At 37.2% G+C, this 18,936-nt stretch overlaps 1 protein-coding gene and 1 long non-coding RNA gene across 10 annotated transcripts in view; one reads left to right on the forward strand and one right to left on the reverse strand.

Moving 5' to 3' along the window:
• TTC26 (tetratricopeptide repeat domain 26) overlaps nt 1–18,936 on the forward strand; it is a 44,396-nt gene that overhangs the window by 18,259 nt on the left and 7,201 nt on the right. For 5 of the 8 annotated variants that reach the window (XM_015861770.2, XM_015861753.2, XM_015861761.2 and 2 more), the window contains 8 exons: nt 707–809; nt 2,425–2,480; nt 4,290–4,343; nt 4,765–4,828; nt 9,978–10,066; nt 14,908–14,991; nt 16,551–16,620; nt 18,762–18,868. In XM_015861770.2, the coding sequence (XP_015717256.1) occupies nt 707–809; nt 2,425–2,480; nt 4,290–4,343; nt 4,765–4,828; nt 9,978–10,066; nt 14,908–14,991; nt 16,551–16,620; nt 18,762–18,868 (627 nt within the window). Of the gene's footprint in view, nt 1–706; nt 810–2,424; nt 2,481–4,289; nt 4,344–4,764; nt 4,829–9,977; nt 10,067–14,907; nt 14,992–16,550; nt 16,621–18,761; nt 18,869–18,936 lie in introns of those variants that run through there. The other 3 variants (XR_004307046.1, XR_004307047.1, XM_032444421.1) reach the window with 3 other exon arrangements.
• Nucleotides 557–18,936, reverse strand: part of LOC107313518 — a 34,686-nt gene continuing 16,306 nt past the window's right edge. Inside the window, exon 4 of one of the 2 annotated variants that reach the window (XR_004307054.1) lies at nt 557–4,398. This is a non-coding gene — a long non-coding RNA (uncharacterized LOC107313518). Of the gene's footprint in view, nt 4,399–14,986; nt 18,524–18,936 lie in introns of those variants that run through there. The other variant, XR_004307060.1, reaches the window with a different exon arrangement.

Consider the following 18,936-nt stretch of genomic DNA (forward strand, 5'->3'; position numbering starts at 1 on the left):
AACCATACTTGACAAGCAGTGCATGGGGAAAAAAGATACCGACACAAGCCAAAGTATTTATATATATTCTGCAATAAGAGAGTCACTGAGTACCTGTTAATGCTCCCCACAGTGGTGTTATTACTTTGCTGAACAATTGTGAATAGCTATAATTTATCAGGCAGTTGTTTATCACAACAAGCTGGCACTGATTTCAGATTGGACTTTGTAAGTTAAAATTCTTTGTTTTGAATGTTCACCTTTTTGTCAGGAGTTTATTGAGTCAGTACATTAGAATTCTTTTTCTGAAGGAACTGTCATGTAACACTGAAGTATAAAGCACTGAATCCTGTATAGATCTAATGGCATTCTAAACAATTGTGTAATAGATGTCCTATCTTTTTTCTCGAATGCACAATCATAAGGAAACTAATTTTGTGCTTGTTCTCGCTTTTATTCTGGGCCATATTCTTTAAAATATTTGTTATGTAGTGTGTCACAGCTTTGAGCTGCTAAAATCTGAGGTCAGTTGATCTCTGCTGATGAATTATGTACTTAATATTCTTTAGAATAAAGGTTGTCATACAGATAATTTTATTGTTATATTAAAGCGGGAATCACACTAAAGACTGTACTGTTGACCTCTTCTAACTGTTAGCATAGGAATTAAAGAGATCATAAGGAAGATTATAATACGCAGTTATCAATATGCTGCTTTTATTTGCAGGTGGTGTTCCGAGGAGGAGAAGGGGCTTTGCAGGTGCTGCCTCCTCTGGTTGATGTTATTCCTGAGGCAAGACTGAATCTTGTGATTTACTATCTCCGGCAAGGTAGATTGCCTTCCTCTGACTCTTTTGTAGCTTCAGGGATGATTTTTACTTATCTGATCTCAACTGATTACTCCCCAAAATGCTTTTTGTTTTGCAGGAGTGTGTCATATATTTCCTTTTCAGTATCTCTGAGAAATAGTGATGTAGACAAATTTCCATGGCTCGTAGAGAAGGGCTGTAATTGTATGCCATCAAATAAATCTATTTCCACAGAGAATTGGAGGTTCTTGGGTTTGTAGAGATGGCTAAACTGGTGAGATAGGAATTGGCTGTGGCCAGTAGAGACTGTGTCAATAGACTTTGCTAAACTCAAGCATGTGCTGCTATTTCCTTATCTATACAACTAGGCACCCGTTGGGTCAGTCGGTACACTTTGACATTGGTAACTCTGCACTTGCTGCTCCTAGCAAATGTTGTGTCCAGTATTATTGTACTCGATATTATTGAAAGCAATATTAGTATTATTATTGATTCCATTATTATTAACAACGTTAACGAGGAAGATATGTTTCAAACTGATCTCTGCTTATACAAAACTTAAAAAGTGGTCCATTTACTCATTTGCTGCCAACCTTGCAGTAATTTCAGTTAGGTTCCATTCTTTGTTATTCAAATAGCATGCATACTGACAAAAGAACCCTATGGAGTTAGAATAAAAATGTGCTTACACTGTGTCTCCATTTAAAAATATTTATAGTGCAGCAACATCAGTTCAGAACACTCCCAATAACTAGAGCCATCGCTCCGAAACTTACCAGGTTTCTGATAGAGACATGCTCTGAAGTGGAGAGACTGAAGCACAGACATGCTTCCCATTTTCTTCTGAAGTAGTGAGTTTTAGGGTATGGGGCCAGGAATTCCAATCTCAATTTCCTGTATTTGTTAGAGAAATTCTTCAGAGCCTAAGTAGTTTCTTCTCCTCCTTATGCGCTGCTAACAAACTTGAATAGCAATCCTGTCTCTTGGTATGTACTGTCAAAAAGGGAGCTTTGTTTGATAGGGTTTATTCTTGTAGGCATCTGGTATCATGCTGTATTAACAATCTCTCCTACATCTTCATAAGGTTTAGGATATTTTCAGTTACTATTTCTTGGAGAGATGCAAAGTTGCTTATTGAATCCAAGCTTTACATTTAAACTTCTATGCTAATAATGTTTTTGCTTGTTAGAAGTAGGATCAGGTGGGAGGTGCTGGACAGATTTTGAAATATTGATAAGAAAAAATGAAGTTTCTCTTCAGAAACGTCTTACCTTATCCTGTATATGGAGTAAATAAATATGAAAAGTGATACGACAAGGAAGTAATGGATTTATTATCTTGACCTTGTACTGTTGGAAAGTCAGCCACTAGATTATGAACAAGGGACCGAATCATCTCTACTAGGAAAACTGTAATAATAAAGAGGCTATTACTCACACCATGTTTGTTATTTGAGTTCTAGAAAACCATCACCGTTGTGATATAAATTCACAGTGATTTATAGGTACTTTTCTCTTCCTGTCTAAATGCTTTATTTCTTCATCTGTGACTATAGGGGAATGTTGTAGAGGATGAGTGATTTGTTCTAATACAACATGCTGTGGTTTGTCATGCATTCTAACATCTGGTATTTCAGATGATGTGCAGGAGGCTTATAACCTGATTAAAGACTTGGAACCTACAGCCCCACAGGTAATTGGAAAATGATGTCATGGTACATGAAGGCAGGTTATAAATTAGTATGAATTCTGCCACATACAAAGCTGGTATCCTGCAGATAGCTTGCTACATTCCCACTCTTAAAACTCTCATGTTTTATCCTTTCATCAGTGATAGATTTGATAGTCATCCATAGAATATCATATGTGCATACATGAGTACCTGGTGTGTTTAGTACTGCACTGCCCGGGGTTGATTGAAAATGCAACTCTGTTTGATTCTAGGGAGCTGACTTTTACTGTATAATAAAGCTCTCTTCCAACTACAGCTGCTTGTCACTTCTCCCTCGGTGGTGGTTACCACCATCCCTCAAGATGGAAAAGCTCAGACACTCATGTGGTTTGTCCCGAAGCCATTTCAATAAAAATGAGCTAGATTAGATTCAATGTCTTAAATAATAGGTCTCTTCTAATCCCATCTCACTTTGGCTGCCATGAGTAAAAACTGCAATATCCCTTGACTGCTACCATCATTTTCTTTTGTGGCTGTTCCAACATCTCTAGTCGCTGATTTATTCCTCTTTGCAGTTTAGTTTCCAAAGATCACATAACTGGGCATGAAAGAGACCTTTCATGAGTGTGTGTGAGGAATAGATTGGGGGGGGAGGAAGGAAAAGGAAAACCTCAAACACAGATCTGGTAATTCTGTGCGGAGGAGTGTCTTCTGCTGTTCCTTAATGCTTTTTATTTCTTGTGTTTTTCAGTATACTCAATACTTAAGCAGTTATATATGCTATACTTAAACAGTTTTATACAGGTATTGCTTCCTTGGCCCCTGTTTTCTCCCTGCATTTTCCCCATATACAAGCTAAATATATATACCGTGATATCACCCACTAAATACATTTTGAACTGAGAATCTTTGTGGTTTTTTCCTGTTTTCTCACCCACGCCTGGAAGGATCTCCCCATTAGGACTGCAAAACTACATGTATATCCTCCTATAGTTCTTATCAAATTTGTTCTTGTCATGGAGTCTATGGGATTTAATTCTGCATCTGTAAGAGCTGATGTACTGAAACGATTCCTTAGCATGCTGACTATTACCATCTGATTGTTTTCTTACATTTTATTAATATGCATGCAGTCTTTTTTTCCTCCTTTCCTGTGTTTATGTCTGAGGGATCTGCCCAGGTTTATCAGGAGAACCTACTATAGCACATTTATAGCTACAACACTGAATTCTAAGATTTAAACAAGACAAACAAGTCTGTTACATGCTAAGAAAATCTTGCTCAGTGGAGAATAGAGCTGCCTTTGTAGCTCATAGTAGAGATTACAGCATACTCTGTTCCAGTTCCTAGCTTCAGTAGAAGCATAGCATGAGCACAAATCTCATGACATTTTTACCCTGATAAGAAATACTATGTTTTGGAGCATGGGTGGTGATGGTAAACCAGTGCGTACTAGAAGTTGGATCTGTGAATTAATAGAACAATATTGCACTTGATTATTAGCCAGATGGTGATGAAGAGGGCATAATACCATGTTATGGTGTAACTTCTGGTGCATAATCTTTGAATATGAAGTCTTATCAGAAAACACTCTACTTCTTTGCAGCCCGTACATTTAGCAGAAGTGACAAGCTAACAAGTAGTGTAGATCTTTGGGGGAGGTGACTGTGATGCTGTACTGAAGCACTTGCTCTGGTAACAACCAGCTTTCAGTTAAACTGGTTTGGGATAGAGTTAACTTTAGACAGAAAATATGTGTGAGTACACTGTTCTGCATCTCCTGAAATCTTCATGTTGCCTTTTTTGATCCTCTGTGCTCCTTTCTTCTAGGAGTATATCCTCAAAGGAGTAGTAAATGCAGCTCTTGGACAAGAAATGGTTTCGGTGAGTTAAATCCATGAGGTTCTCCAGCTTCTTCAACAGTAGGATATGAACAGACCTGTAGGGACGAATGGAGTGAAAGTCATCTCACATTTACATTGCAGCATCTCTGAGTCTCTTCATATTACTCCGTGCAGTTCTTAGTCCATAATGAATAAACTGCAAGTTTCTGTTTCTAGTCCTGAAAATAAATCAAGCTCAATCTGAGTTCCCTGTCATGCTTCCAAATTCTGTTTGCTTTTACAGTATTCCAGTGTATTTTGACTTATACAGCGGCATAGTTTACCTTTTCTGGTTTTACTTCAATCCCAGTTTGCCTGCATGTTGTTCTTCACTTCTCCCATCCGTTCCCCAAAAAACATTTTCTGTTTGTATTGCAGTAACAACTCTGGAACTCATGTTGAATTTTTTTCTCCTCTCCTAGCGAGATCATCTGAAAATTGCTCAGCAGTTCTTCCAGTTGGTGGGTGAATCAGCCAGTGAATGTGGTATGTTTGAAATGCTCTTTCTCTATTATGCAGTCCCTCTTATGTTGGTATATATTTGTATTTCACATTCTCATCTAACTGTTGACCATTAGCCTGACTAGTGCTAGGCATTTTGTTGCTATAATGTGAGCAACAGAAAGTTTAATTTATGTTGTTGTTTGGTTTTTTTTAAATACAATTTTAAATTAGAAGGCTCAGTTTATTCCAAAGCTTTGCCCAGAATTCAGACAGAAAAGATTCTATACTTCAAACTGCAAGTATTCACTTAGAGATACTGTAGCAGCTTGCCTTATATTATCTCCTTTGTAGAAACAGGACAGCAACATAATTAAGTGTGTTGCTGAAACCTTTGTCACTTCTAAAAAATCTTGTGGAAAGAAAAAGATGACAGAATAGAGCACATTGTTCAAAGTAATTCCTCCTTTAAAAGTGAAATAGTGTGGTTTTTGTATCCTCAAATGAAGGCTGAGTGGAGGACAACAAACTGTAAGTAGGAAGTAGAAGAAATAAACAGTTCATCTGAGGTAGTAGAAAGCAAACAAATGAAAATCAAATATGGTTTGTTGGGTTTTTCTGCAAATATTAGGTGTTTTTAAAATAGATGAGTAAAGTGGAATGCCTGTTCTTAGAAGAAATTGTAAATCTAAAATCACTTTTTAAACACAATAGGAAGAAGGTAATATTTATCATGTTATTCACATTTAATTTGCATCAGGGCATTACAAAGTAGATGATGCCAGTGAAGAAATGTTTCTAAGCAATACAGAAACCTTGTCCAAAATAAAGTAAATGTGTTTTTTTTATCAGTGAGTAACACAAACCTGTTTATGCTCAGATAATATGAGATGCATAGCACTGAGGCTAAATTATTCACCAACCAGAGTAGATGGCAGCAGTGGCTGGCATATTTAAAGAGATAAAATGTTAGAGATTTTATATAGGTAGGTAATAATTAAATAATAGTTGAATAACAACTTTTCTTCTTTCTTAGTAAGAGAGCACACAGGTGAACAGGTGATTCCTGCCTGATATAGAGATTATTACATAGAACTTGATTTGAAATATTAAGATCAAAATTCAATTCTGTTACAGTAATCTGAGTATAATCAAATTCAAAATCCATTTGCTAACTAAAACCTCAAGTATTTCTCTAGTACTGAATTTCAAGAAGGGAAACTACATAATATTTCACTACAGGTTTTCTGTTTCAAAAGAGAAGTAGCAGTGAAAAGGATAAAACAAACCTGATAAGAACACTTGAAAGGACCTTTTTTCTTCCTAAATAAAGGGTTCATATTCATAATTAATTAGCTGTAGGAGGCAAACAAAGACATGACTAGGTTTTCCAGTGGTACAAAATTACTTATAGCAGGAGCTTCCACAATGATGAAAGCTGAGGAAGAATATATGAAGCTGGGTAGTAATATGCAAATTAAATTTAGCTTTGATAAATACTAAGTATTGTGGGGGATAAAAGCTTTAACTATGTTTGCAAAATTGTCAGATGCACCAGAAAAACTGAAGAGACTCTTAGGAACTGATGAGGGAAGGGAGAACAAAATAGAAATCATTATTGTGTCATTGTATGCAGTTGTAGTTCCCCATCTTGAATATTGTCTGCAATTCTGACTCTTACATTTCCAGTCAGTATAGTAGAACAAGAAAATGTACATAAACATAACAAGGATAAAGGAAAGGGGACAGATTACTGAACAAAGAGAAATATAATAAGAGGGTACAGAGCCTTCAGAAGCAATGACTGAGTTCATTACGTTTGTGATACAGAACGTTGTAAATCCATAGTGAAGATGTATAGAGAAGAATTCGTTACTCTGCCATCCAAAGCCTAAAGAGCGCTGAAATAAATAGTCAGCAGGATAGTTAAAGACAATCAGCACAAATAACTTTATATATCTATAGCCGTATATTCTTACTGCACAAGCTTCTGAACAAGACAGACTTTGGAATCTATCCAATGTGATCATTTTAATGTTACTTAGCATATGAATTATTACATTGTATATTTTTGGTTGTTTAAAATATGCTGCCTTTGTTTAGCTGCATTTTGAAATGGAGAACAGAATTCTCACCTGTTTGTACACTTGGGCTTGTAGCCAGCCAAGCTATTCAAACGTGTAAGTCACACTTCAGCGCTTCCCACTGTGCCAATCTAGCAAAGAGTCAGAACCACCAGATTGTCTGATTGAGATCTTTATCAAGTTACTTAGCTGCTTTGCAGGCTACAAAGGAAAAGAAAGTTGTGCTGATTACAGTGAGGAAAACCTGTGCTTTTTCTTTTCTTGGAAATAAACCTGCAAAGCTCTCGACTTAAATTTGAATTATCAAAAAATGAATGGACGTTCATGAAGAAAAGATTTATGGTGAGGTAGGGGTTGGCCTTTTCTCTCATGTAGTTAGCAGTAGGAATGGCCTGAAGTTGCACTAGAAGGAATTCAAGTCAGGAAACACTAATTCTCCAAAAGAGTGGTCAGGCAGTGGAATGGGCTGCCCAGAGAGGCGGTGGAGTCACCAACCCTGGAGGTGTTCAAGAAACATTTAGATGTTGTACTGAGGTACATGGTTTAGTGGGGAGTATTGGTGATAGGTGGACGGTGATAGGTGATCTTGTAGGTCTTTTCCAACCTTGGCAATTCCATGATTCTATGTGGAATATTTTCTCAAAACAACTTCCTGTGTTTCGGACTTGCTCTCTATAACTGTAGAAATTCCATGACTGGATGAAAGACAAAAGCAGTAAAAAGTTAACTTATAAAGAATACTGTGTTGTGTATTTGCAAGGTCATTTGGAGTCAGCAATTGAATCTGTTTATTTTTAATTACATTTGTAACGTAGAGGTTTGAGAAACATAGAGCAAGCAGAGTCCTTTTCAGTGTGAGATGAAATTCTTAGATATATAAGAAGTTATGTAACTTAAGAGGAGTAGGGACACCCGGAAATGAAAAATCAGGAAGCACTTAAAAGCATAGCAGTCAGTACTCAACTGTAAGATACAATAAATAACATCCAGAACAGCAGCTCTATTTTACTGTTTAATAAAGAATTTGTAATCCTGAGTGATTCCTGAAATAGAATTGCCATTATGAAAGGGGATATAAGTAGATTTTTGCAGGTAATTCCCATGCTTTAAGTGATCTAATCGCAGTGTCTCAACTTGGTAGAAAATGGAACTAAGATTGTATTTCTGAGATAATTTAAGGAGGAAAATATTGCAAGAGGAAGTTTAGTGAAAGCATTAAAATTTTCATTAAATACAGTGTTTCGGGTGCTGAACGTGAGTGTGTAAGTCTTACAAACTACCCTATTTACACTGCTGACACAATGGAAAACAGCACCCCATTTATTTTCCGCAGTCCTCTTATGACCAAGGCGGCACCTCTGCTGTTAAGTGGAAAGAGGAAGTATTTCTTCTGGGCTTGGTGCAGTCTTTTCTTTGAGACTTGAGATTCTTAGATCAATCTCAGTAATTTTTCACAGTGAGAACCTTTATCCTCTTCCCACATAAGACATACTGTGCAGAGTAGAACTATAAAACTTCAGTTTTCATGCTGTGATGTATAAGATTTAAAATGTTCACTTGTTTGGGTTTTGTTTGTTTTTATTCATTAAAAATATATGGGGGATAGTGTGCTGATATAATAGAATTTCCTGCCAAAATGTGGATATGAGACTAGATACTGAAACTTAAGACATTTCCCATATATGGGAAAAAAAAATGCATGGTTCTAGTAACTCCTTTTTAGTAGAAAATGTATTCCCAGTTTTAAGTCTTTCAATGTTCATTTGCATTTTCTTGGATTTTGTTTAAATTACTGAGAATTCGAGCCTCAAAAATTGAATGTGACAGGGAAAAGTGCATTCTTGAGGTACTTTCAGTACATTGAGGAAAAAACGATTCTCTTATTTTTCTGTCCAGGCATATATTTGTCATGGTATGTATGCCTACATGTGAAAAAGGACTGATAAGTATACAAGCCAGTTTCTGCTCCCAGATGAACACTGTTTAAATAACTAAATGATTTCCTTAGATTGGAGAACTGAAGAATGTCGTTCAGCCATTGACAGGGATTATTTTTTCTTTAAGGAAATGACAGGACATCCAAGCCCAGTATCTCCTTGAGCAACAAGATAAAAAATAAGAATATTTTGCTTTCTCTTGCAATGCACTTTGAGATCTGATATAATGCTTTGTAGCAAGAATTAGTTCCTTACCTCGGAAAGCAAAATTTACAGTGGAATTCCAGAGGAAAGCTGTGTTTAGTGCTGTGGTGCAGTTGAAGTATTGTTCTTCAGATACAATTTTGTAGTGTGGAAAAAACTAACCTGAAAGTGCAATTACTTCAGGGCTGTTGGTAATCCTAGAATCTTAGCTTCTGCCACTTCACCCACCAGCACAGAACAGCATGCTCTCTAACGACATTGGGATATTGCCTTTGTGGCTGCTACTTGGATTCATCCATCTCTGACCACTCTGCTGGCTGAGAATGAAGGGGAAAAAAATTGTCCTAGTAAACTCTTAAAATAAGATCCTACTGGCACTCATTTGCACTTATCTGCCCAACCTATTTATGGCATTATCACTTGTGAGCAATGTAGTAACCCAAGTGCATGAAAAATAATGTTCACGCTGTATTTTAACTTTTGCATGTACTGAAACTTTCTGGTAATATTTTTGGTATCTGAAGTTTGCCTTCTACTGGAACTAAAATCAGAATATATGGAGCTGCTTTGTCTGGGATAACCAAAGAGTGTAATTCTAAAGCAGAAGAGTATGAGGTCAGAATAATAAACTCAGAGTTTGTATCAAATGTTTCCTAAAAGTAAGAATAATTCATGGTAAAATAATGCTACATATGTTTTGTCATGGAAAAAGTTGTATTACTTAAGCAGTTTATTTCTGTTGAGTGTGCTGCTGAATGCAGTCTCATGATAGTTATTGTATGCTATAGAGAAAGATGACAAGATGATCTAATAGCTTATCTAACCTCTAGTGCACTCCTTTGCCTGAAAAGGCAAGCCACATTATTTTTAGAAGTTAGTTGCTTTCATAGTTGCCAGCAATCTTGGCAGTGACCTTCATTACCACATAACTGTTAAATTCTACTAATCTGCATTTCTCCTGAATTTCAGATACCATTCCAGGGAGACAGTGCATGGCCTCCTGCTTCTTTCTTCTTAGACAGTTTGCTAATGTCCTGATTTACCTCAACTCAGTCAAGGTTAGTATTATTCTTATGTAGCATTGGTAGCACTATAATGCATCGAATCACTACTGGTGGAATTATGCTATACTGTGTGAGACAGAAGAAGATACAGAAACATAATAGGAACAGGGGAACAACAGTGCTACATGGAAATGGACCCAAATGTATGGGAGCAGTTCACAAAGTAGCATCATGAAGCATGGTGGACACGATGGTCTCAACCTGCAATTTAATTAGTATCAGACTTTGTGGTGGCATCACAGGAGAAGAGAAAGGTAACTAAAGGAAGACAATTAACTAATTTGTAGCAGCATGGAACTAAAAAACAAATGTTTGTTTTGTCACTAGCTAAGAACTGGGAACACAAGTATGATGAAAGTGAGTATGTAAGGAAGATAATACAAGACAGATCTTAGAAGTAATAAAGCTTATATTTTAAAGAGAAAGCAGTCACTGATGGGTTAAGACAGGGCAGTATTACCAAAGCAGAAAGCTAAGAATGCTATTTTTATGGAAGCAATCCAAATGGTACCCTATAGGTAGTATTGCGTTTTTCAGAGTGAGAGGAGCTTACAGTTACCAAAATGCAATGCTGTCACATCACTTGCATTCAATGGATTGAAATGACTGTAAATTAGTTATTTACTTATAAATCAGATGTGAGGACCCAGAGATAGGCTGTAGTTTGATCATGGGGTTAAGTGATTGCAATCTTACTCCAGTGACTGGAGACAAGAGTAGTAAGAACTCTATTTGATAAGAAAAGGAATGAGAATCTGCACTAGATGGAGAGAGAGCTATGATGTTCTAAGGGAGGGGAGACCTAAGGAATATGCATGTGGTTGTAACAATGCCAGAGCATAGGTGAAGTATGACAGAAGTGTAATGTTTTTAAACTACATCAGGGGAGAGGTCAGTGATGAAACTCCAAGTGGCTATAGCAACTGGAATGGCTCCACTATAGTGGGATGAATAGACATCTATTACCCTAAACTGAAGTGAGTGTTTAATTGAAGAAAAGGAGCACTAGAAACTAGCAGTGAGATTTGTTTTGCCTAATTCAGGCCATCTAAGAGTTAGAATTCCAGTTAAAACTCATCATCTTATCTCAGTATATAGCCAATATGGACACACGATAACTTTAGGAGGAGAATTCATCTTGTGTATTTCTTACAGTTGTCCTAAATGGAATGAGTCACCCCAAAGATATGCACAGCTCTTGAACAACCAGTTCTAACCTGGAAAGGCTAAAGTTAAAGGAGATTAATCACCACTGCCAATGTATATGGGAAAGCTTAGAAAAGAGAGAGTATAGTAGTATCTGGGGAGGCAAAAGGAGTAATCACCAATATTGGAAAGTAAAGTGTGGTTTGCATTTTTAAGGGAAAGGGTCAGAAGTGAGTGAGACACTAAATAGAAATTAAGAGTGCAAGTAGGCAATAGGGTGATGAAAGGATAGGGCAAAGTCATGAGATAAGAGAAGTACTGAGTTGAGGGGATTTGGTGAGCAGTTCTGTTTGTGAGGGTATAAAGGGAAATGGTGTAGGAAAGGTTGGAAAGAAAGTCTGAAGGGGAAAAAAAGGAAAAATGCAATATTCAGTCTGTTTGGTTTGGGGTTTTTTGTTTTAAATTGGCAGTTCTACTGGAAGTATGAACACTACTGTTACATGTTACAAGTAAGTGGATCTTAGCTTGCAACTGAACTTTTCCATCCATAATAGTAGTTTGCCAAAATCAATCATCAGAGAAGAACAATGTACAGCAGTATATTCCACATAGAGCAAACAGTGTTGTATATGCCTATTTTTAACTATATACCTGTTTTGACACATTTTTAGGCAAAGATAACTCTCAGTTTTCACAGTTGTAAAGAGGATGTGTTGTAAGGATTAAACAAAATATTAAGCTAAGTAAAGGAAGGTCAATAGAAAAACAATCATTTCATTGCATAATGGTATATGGTTTACTCTTATCTGAAATACTGGAAATACTGGACCCTCCCTTCTGCAATACAGAAAGAAAAGTATTTCAGAGAATTCTTCAAAATTGAAATACTGTCTTAAGAGGTTTAGAAGGTAGGTATTATTTGCTACAGAAATGAAAGAAAATAATATTAGTCATAATGAAGATTGGTAAGAAAACAAGTTGATACAAAATGAAGATTAGAATAAACCAGGTAGATCTGAAATCTCGATTTGTATTGAAAGCAAAATGTGGCTTGCTGGAATTACAGTAAACTCACAACATCTTTTCTAAGCAAATTAGTTTTGTCCCTTCAAGCAGGTGGTTTATCAAACTCGTTGTCATGGCTCCTCCTTGAATTGCAAGTTTTTGAAAGGTTTTGTATCCTTTGTATCCAAGTTGCAAAATGATCGAACCTAGTAAAAAATATATTTGTTAAATTCTTGGAGGGGTTTATCAATACTGGCACTCTGAGACATAGTGCTGCTGATAAAAAGCAAGGGCTAAGGACAGATATCTTTGCATGGCCCATTTGAGGTAGGTGATACTCATCAATTCTAGCAGAGCTTAGCCACTGTCAGATTTATTTAGGTCATGGAATGCAAGTAGTTCTTGTACCATTTTACAGAGCAGGATGAGTTGGCTTTTCGGTCACCTTTTGTGTATTTTCATTTATAGAAATAAACTTCAATACAATCTCTGCAACTCTTTATGTAGAGCTGTGCATTCTCTGAAGACATGTTTACATGATAGTTATAGGAAATACCACTTTCATCTATGATTGATTAAAACAGCTTAAGGCATGAGAATGTCTCAGAGGACACCCTATTATAAATGTATGGCCAGCTGCTCTGGTGGTGACATTGTAGCACTAAAGATCATCTGAGAAGACAAGATAATTCAAGCTCAGCTGAGTTCTGGCCCCAGCGAATTCTTCATTGTTCAACTGAGCATCTGAGTGTCTCACTGAAATACACTGTCACTCAGAGCACAGTTTTATGCAAAGACTGAAGGCCAGTAAAAAGACCATGAAAGAGTGAAGTCCAGTGACTGAAAAAAAAAAACATGTAGCTGCCTGAGTATCTTGCAGTACGGGTCCATTTCTGCTAGTCTTGTTTTTGCAGCAGTTCTGGTCTCTGGCATTAATACAGCCAGGATTGAATGACAGTTTTTGAGTTTGGTTGCTGACAGAGCTTCTTTTCAGTTTTAATTCAAAAATACAATGGAGAGTATTTGAACAGAAGGAGCTATTCATGCAGTAAAACCAGCAACTTGCTTACCAGCTTTGCTTAACCTGAGACTTGTGCTGATTCACACAAAACTATCATTGAGGAAGAATACAGTAAAGTGTTGTAATTCTCATTTGGTGAAACCAGTTAATTCACCCGAAGGGTACTGAAATGTTTGCACAGACGTAGTTTGAGATTCCCCCAGTCGGTTCATCCTCGTGCTTTCACATAGCTTGCTGTATTTGCCAGCTCCTTTGGACCTTAGCATAGATTATTTAGGCGAAAGCTGGACATCTGGCAACTGCTGGCAACTTCTCACCTCTTCTCTCAGGGCGGTGGCTAGATATATGTGGGTGGGCTGGGTCTTTGTGACTGCCTGTGACAGGGAAGGGATGAGGTTCCTCAAGTGTCTGTACATAATGAAAGGAGACAGGGAGCCCTGGCAAAAGGTCTTGTCCCTTGCTTTCCATATATTTGTACAGTTCTAGCTATGCTTTTCACCTACTTCTCTCTCTTAACGAGGGAGCAAACCAAAGCTACCTAAAAATGGATCTTCCTAATACATGCTGTTTCTCTTATAGAAGTTATATAAGGAAAACCATTATTTTTCCACACAATTTGCTACTATGTACTCGAGAAAGCTTTCCTTTTGATAACTATGGATGCTAGATAAGCTATCCTGCTTTTTTCCTGGGTTCTTTCACAAGCACTGTGCCTCTGCTTGGCAGAGATCCACAGTTTCATTCATGCTTGTTGCTATGGTATTGTGATCCAGTTTACCTGCACCAGGTCTGCGTGTGAGGCAGTGTGTTGACAGGACTGAAGGCAGAATAGGCTCAGCTAACTTTGGTCATTTTAACTATACTTTAATCTGGACCTCTGACCATGATCAAATCTAAGATATTTGGGTCAAATCCAAACATCAGGCTAATCTGTACCTAGAATTTCTTTTCCTGCTTTGGCCCATGCGGTGTTTTAGAAGAGATGCAGCCAGATCAACCTGATCTCTCATTAACCAGGTGTGTTCTGTCTGATATCACAGAAGAGAACAGCTTAGTATCGCACTAAGAGAAGGGTACCTGTAAGCAAGTCTTGAGCTTAGGAAAGTCCTATTACAAGGTCTGCTCCCTGGCTACAGCCCAGCACTGCAGCTCCACCTCTTTCATGTGATCCAGTGTTTCAGATTAGCATCTGTCACATAACCAGATCCACAGGAGGATGTCTTGTTGAACTTCTTGAGTAGTACTGGAAAAATAAACTGTTCATCTCCTTATGCCTTTAGGGAGTCAGCTACCTATTTACCGCTCTCATGGTGAAGTATTTGGGAGGTGAAAGAGAACATGGCAGCACAGCATGTCTTCACATGACCAAAATGAAAATTACGCCTATAAAAGCTGCCACTGCAATTTAGAGCATGGAGTATTTTCCAGATATCTCACGGTTAATACTGTGGAATGTAGTCACAAATGTAGGATGGAAACCCAGTCCGTAATTTTCTACCCACTGCTTATAAATGTTGCATGTTCATAATGTGGGTTTTTCTTTTTCCTTCCTGTTGTCTTGATTGTTGTTGACTCAGAGAGATGGGGTGGGGTGTTATTTTTAATCTTATTACACCATTTGAGTTTTTTTTCTTTCTGTGTGGCTTTTTTTTTTTTTCTCCAGAGTTACTTTTACAATGACGACACTTTTAACTTCAACTACGCCCAAGCCAAAGCTTCCATGGGCCTTTTTAGTGAAGCTGAAGAGGTATGTTTTTATTTTCTTAAAAAACAATGATAGAAATGTTTCCTTCATACTCCTGTTTTCTTCCTCTTTTTCTTCTTTTTTTTTTTTTCCATCCACATCTTCATTTTGGTTGAAACTAATTAGAATGCGTGGAACATTCGTAAAGGAACTGAAACTCACAGTGAACACTATTCAGAAAAGATTATCTTGCTAATCTTGTAATGCGAGGTGTATGGAGAGTCATGCTGCTTGTGGTGCGTCACAAGAGTGCTTGCAGCTCCCTCTAATTGATCAAAGAATGCCTTCTTAATCAGATTTCCTACACTTTGTCTGGGATCTCAGGCAATCCTATTGTTCAGATTGGCTATAGCATACTGAGTAAAAGACACTGAATAGTTAAGAGCTGCTAGGTGTCCCTAGAAGTTTGTGTTTTTTAAAAAAACATGCAACAACAACAACAAAAAAAACCAACACATTTCTTCCTTGGGGAGATGTGGGAGGAGAAGAGGAAGTGCTCGCTATCTTATTCAGCAGCATCCAGATGCAGCTGGAAGAGATTAACTTCTACACACAGCATTTTTTGTGTCTATGTGCAGTAGAAACTCAATTACAACTAAGATATGCAGAAGCAAATAGCTATTATGAAGATGGAAGCTATGTTTTCCACATGGCTATCAGAATATGAACTAGGAAAAAAAAAAAATCTAAAGTGGATCATACAGATTTGGTTTGGTTTTGCTTTTCAGTTTTCTCCTTTCTAATGTTTTGTTTAACTCTTTAAGCCTCTTCACAACAGAGCTCTTTATTTCTGTGGAACTCACAATTCCAGTACATATATCTGCTTCTATAAATATATCTTTCCTTATCTGTTTATTTTGCCAGAAACATCCCAAGTATATTCACAGATATACCTCCAAAGAGGCATACATAGTTGTTTGGCTTGGGTTTTGTTGTTTTTTTTTCCTGTGAATAAAACCAAAGTACATCTTAAAATGCATCACTTCTCCCACACACACCCCTTTGGATGCAGAATGTAATAAGTTTGTTTTTGCCCAGTAAATTCCAAAAGGCTAATGTTTTGCTTCAGAACCTTACTGAAACCAAAAGGGTAAGAAATGGCTTATTGTTCACCTAAAATGAACTCTGACATGTACAGGGAATAAAGACTCATATATATAGTGAAACTTCTGGTATTTCAGGATGATGCTAATTAAATTGCATGCATTGCTTTCTAAACAAACAGGTTCCAAATACTTTTTCCTACAGGCCCAGTGCTCCTTTGTGCCCTTTGAGTTTCGTGGCCACTTACTGGCACTTGTTGAGAGTAGTCCACACCCTCTGTACAGCTTGGCACTTGGAAGCTGCAGCAGTCCCTTGATAAGCATTGCACTCTTTCAGTCCTCCACCTACTCAACATAGCAATATGCCCCTGCACTACAGTTGCAAACTCAGAGTCTTCTCATGAAGCCATTGTTGCATGGCTTAAACCTTATCTGCATGTTGAAACTAGGCAGGTCTGCCTTGTGTTTGTTTAAAAGTACGTGCATATATATAATCTTTTATTTTCCTTCTTCCTGCAGGTGTTCCTTTTGATCCAGAGCGAGAAGATAAAGAATGATTTTGTTTACCTTAGCTGGCTGGCTCGCTGCTGTGAGTCACTTTACTCTCAACATTGCTCTCAACAGAATACAGATCCTCCTTTATTGCATCAGTCTTGGCAATCCGCTCTCCTAATTGAATGTAATGTTGTAGGTGGATTCAGGACTTTAAAAGTGAAAAGCTGATTGTGCACTCATTATAGTCTGTGTGGTTATTGCAACTTTCATATGTCTGGCTTCACTAAGCAGTTACAGCTTCAGTGTTGTTATGGTTCCATCAATGCAGTTTTGTCCTAACCAGTGAATGTTTTTCTTCTCAGTTGTCTACTCAGTTGCTTGAGTGAGGATTTCCTGTCTTGAAAGACTGGATTAAAACTGTAAAATATTCAGAGTAAAACATAAAATAGAAGCAGCAGTACTGGGTCAGGCACAAGGGTCTGTACAATTCCAATTTTATTGGGAGTACTACCGTGGTTAAGGGAATTCACGCTTGTTCAGTAGACTGTTCATCCCTTTGATTTTGTGCCACAATAGTTCTGTGACATACCTCCGGAAGTGCAGAACTCTGAATGCACGAACTTTTCTACAAGAGGTCGACTATAGTGTCAACTATAAATTCTGTGGCATTTTCATAGAAGTTGCTGTTTGTTCTCAGGCGTGCCTCAGCATTCTGAATTCCTCCTGAAGTTTCAGTAGAGTTGCTATATTCTTCTTATTTATCTTAAAATTTTCATTCCAAACAGCTTCTAGAATTTTTTTGCAGAAGGAACTGTTCATTGATGAGTGTACTGATCTTTTAGTGTCAAGTTTATAAATTACTATTATGTACTCCTGGATAAAAGCTGCTATGGAAATTACAGAGCATTCTGATTCATTCATGTCAGAGTATTATTAGGTCTTGAGTCATACACAGTTCAATCCTGAAATATCTTCAAAGGGGAGAAAGCACTAGAGATGCATCTTTTTTGGAAGCTAGACAATATTTTTCTGTTTAAGGTTGTTGAACCATTTACATCAGATTCTTCCCAAAGAGGAGGTAGAAAGCCATGGCATGAGCAGTAGTCCATTTCTCCAGGTAGATGGGTTAGTATGTGGAAATTAAGACCTGGCTATTTGCCATTGCATATGTTATCCAAAGCTGATTAAACTGTTATACTGCTTCCTAAACAAGAACTGTCCATAAATCCTGAGTTTTTATATTGGCTGTTTATTGTTGATGATTCCCACTCATTCTACCTGCAATATATGTATTGGCACAGTGGGAACAAATGTGAAAAGCTGAACAGTCCCTCTTTTGAAAAAGTATGAGAGTTCTCCATGTACAAGCACCCATCTACTCTGTGAGTTGCTGATAAGACATGAAAAAGAAATACTTCATTTCTTTTTCTCCCAGTATTCGAACATGTCTGGAAGTAACAATATAAGCCTCACATTAACAGCATGGTCTTTATTCATAAAATCAATTTTTAGAATTCTTTATATTCAGATGTGCTAGTAGACATTTTCACCAGCTGAAATGCAAGATTCAGTTTCTTTCATTTCAAATTGTATTAACAGTTATGCTTGAAAGCCAATGAAAATTTCCAGTCACAAATTAAAATCTAAAACCAGGATGAAATTTCAGGGATTTGGACACATTTCTTTTTCTAGTAGATGCATAATGACACATTTTATTGTGTCTGGAGGCTATAGGAGCTTTTATTTTATTCTATCATTCTTTTTGGTTTTCAATGAACTGTGGGGATTCATTGTTAAGATTGAGGTGGGCACCAATTATCAAAGGCCTTACTTCAGCATCAATTAAAATCTTTATGTGCATAAGAACACAAAATCCGAAATTTCAACATCTAAATTGACTGTCCAGTTAATTGTCCCACATAAAAACCTTCTGTTATACCTTCAGTTCTGTTGTTTATCCACTTCTGAAATCATACAAGCTGTGCTTGTTGCCATACCTGCGAAATACAAAGTGAGATGTATACTCTCCATAATTATTAGTGTTCTCTGAAGAATTGCTGATATCACTAGAAAGGCAGAAGGTAAGGATGCATTTCCCTTCCCAACTTCATGCTTACAGGTTGAGGCATGCATTCACATTGAGAAGGAAATTCAGAAACATTTATTCCATCTTTTCACCGAGTATTGTGTATGGCATATTCTTTTAATGATCCCAAGTTTTTGTCATTATTACAGATATTATGAATAAGAAACCACAGTTGGCCTGGAAGCTTTATCTGAAGATGGAGACCTCGGGGGAGTCCTTTAGCCTATTGCAGCTCATTGCAAATGACTGCTACAAAGTGAGTCGTCTTTTAAAAACAAAAATGATTCTGCATCTCAGTGCTTTAGAGCTTAGTGTACAGAATGT

This window comes from Coturnix japonica, chromosome 1 (assembly GCF_001577835.2).
Source record: "Coturnix japonica isolate 7356 chromosome 1, Coturnix japonica 2.1, whole genome shotgun sequence".
Taxonomy (NCBI): Eukaryota; Metazoa; Chordata; class Aves; order Galliformes; family Phasianidae; genus Coturnix; species Coturnix japonica.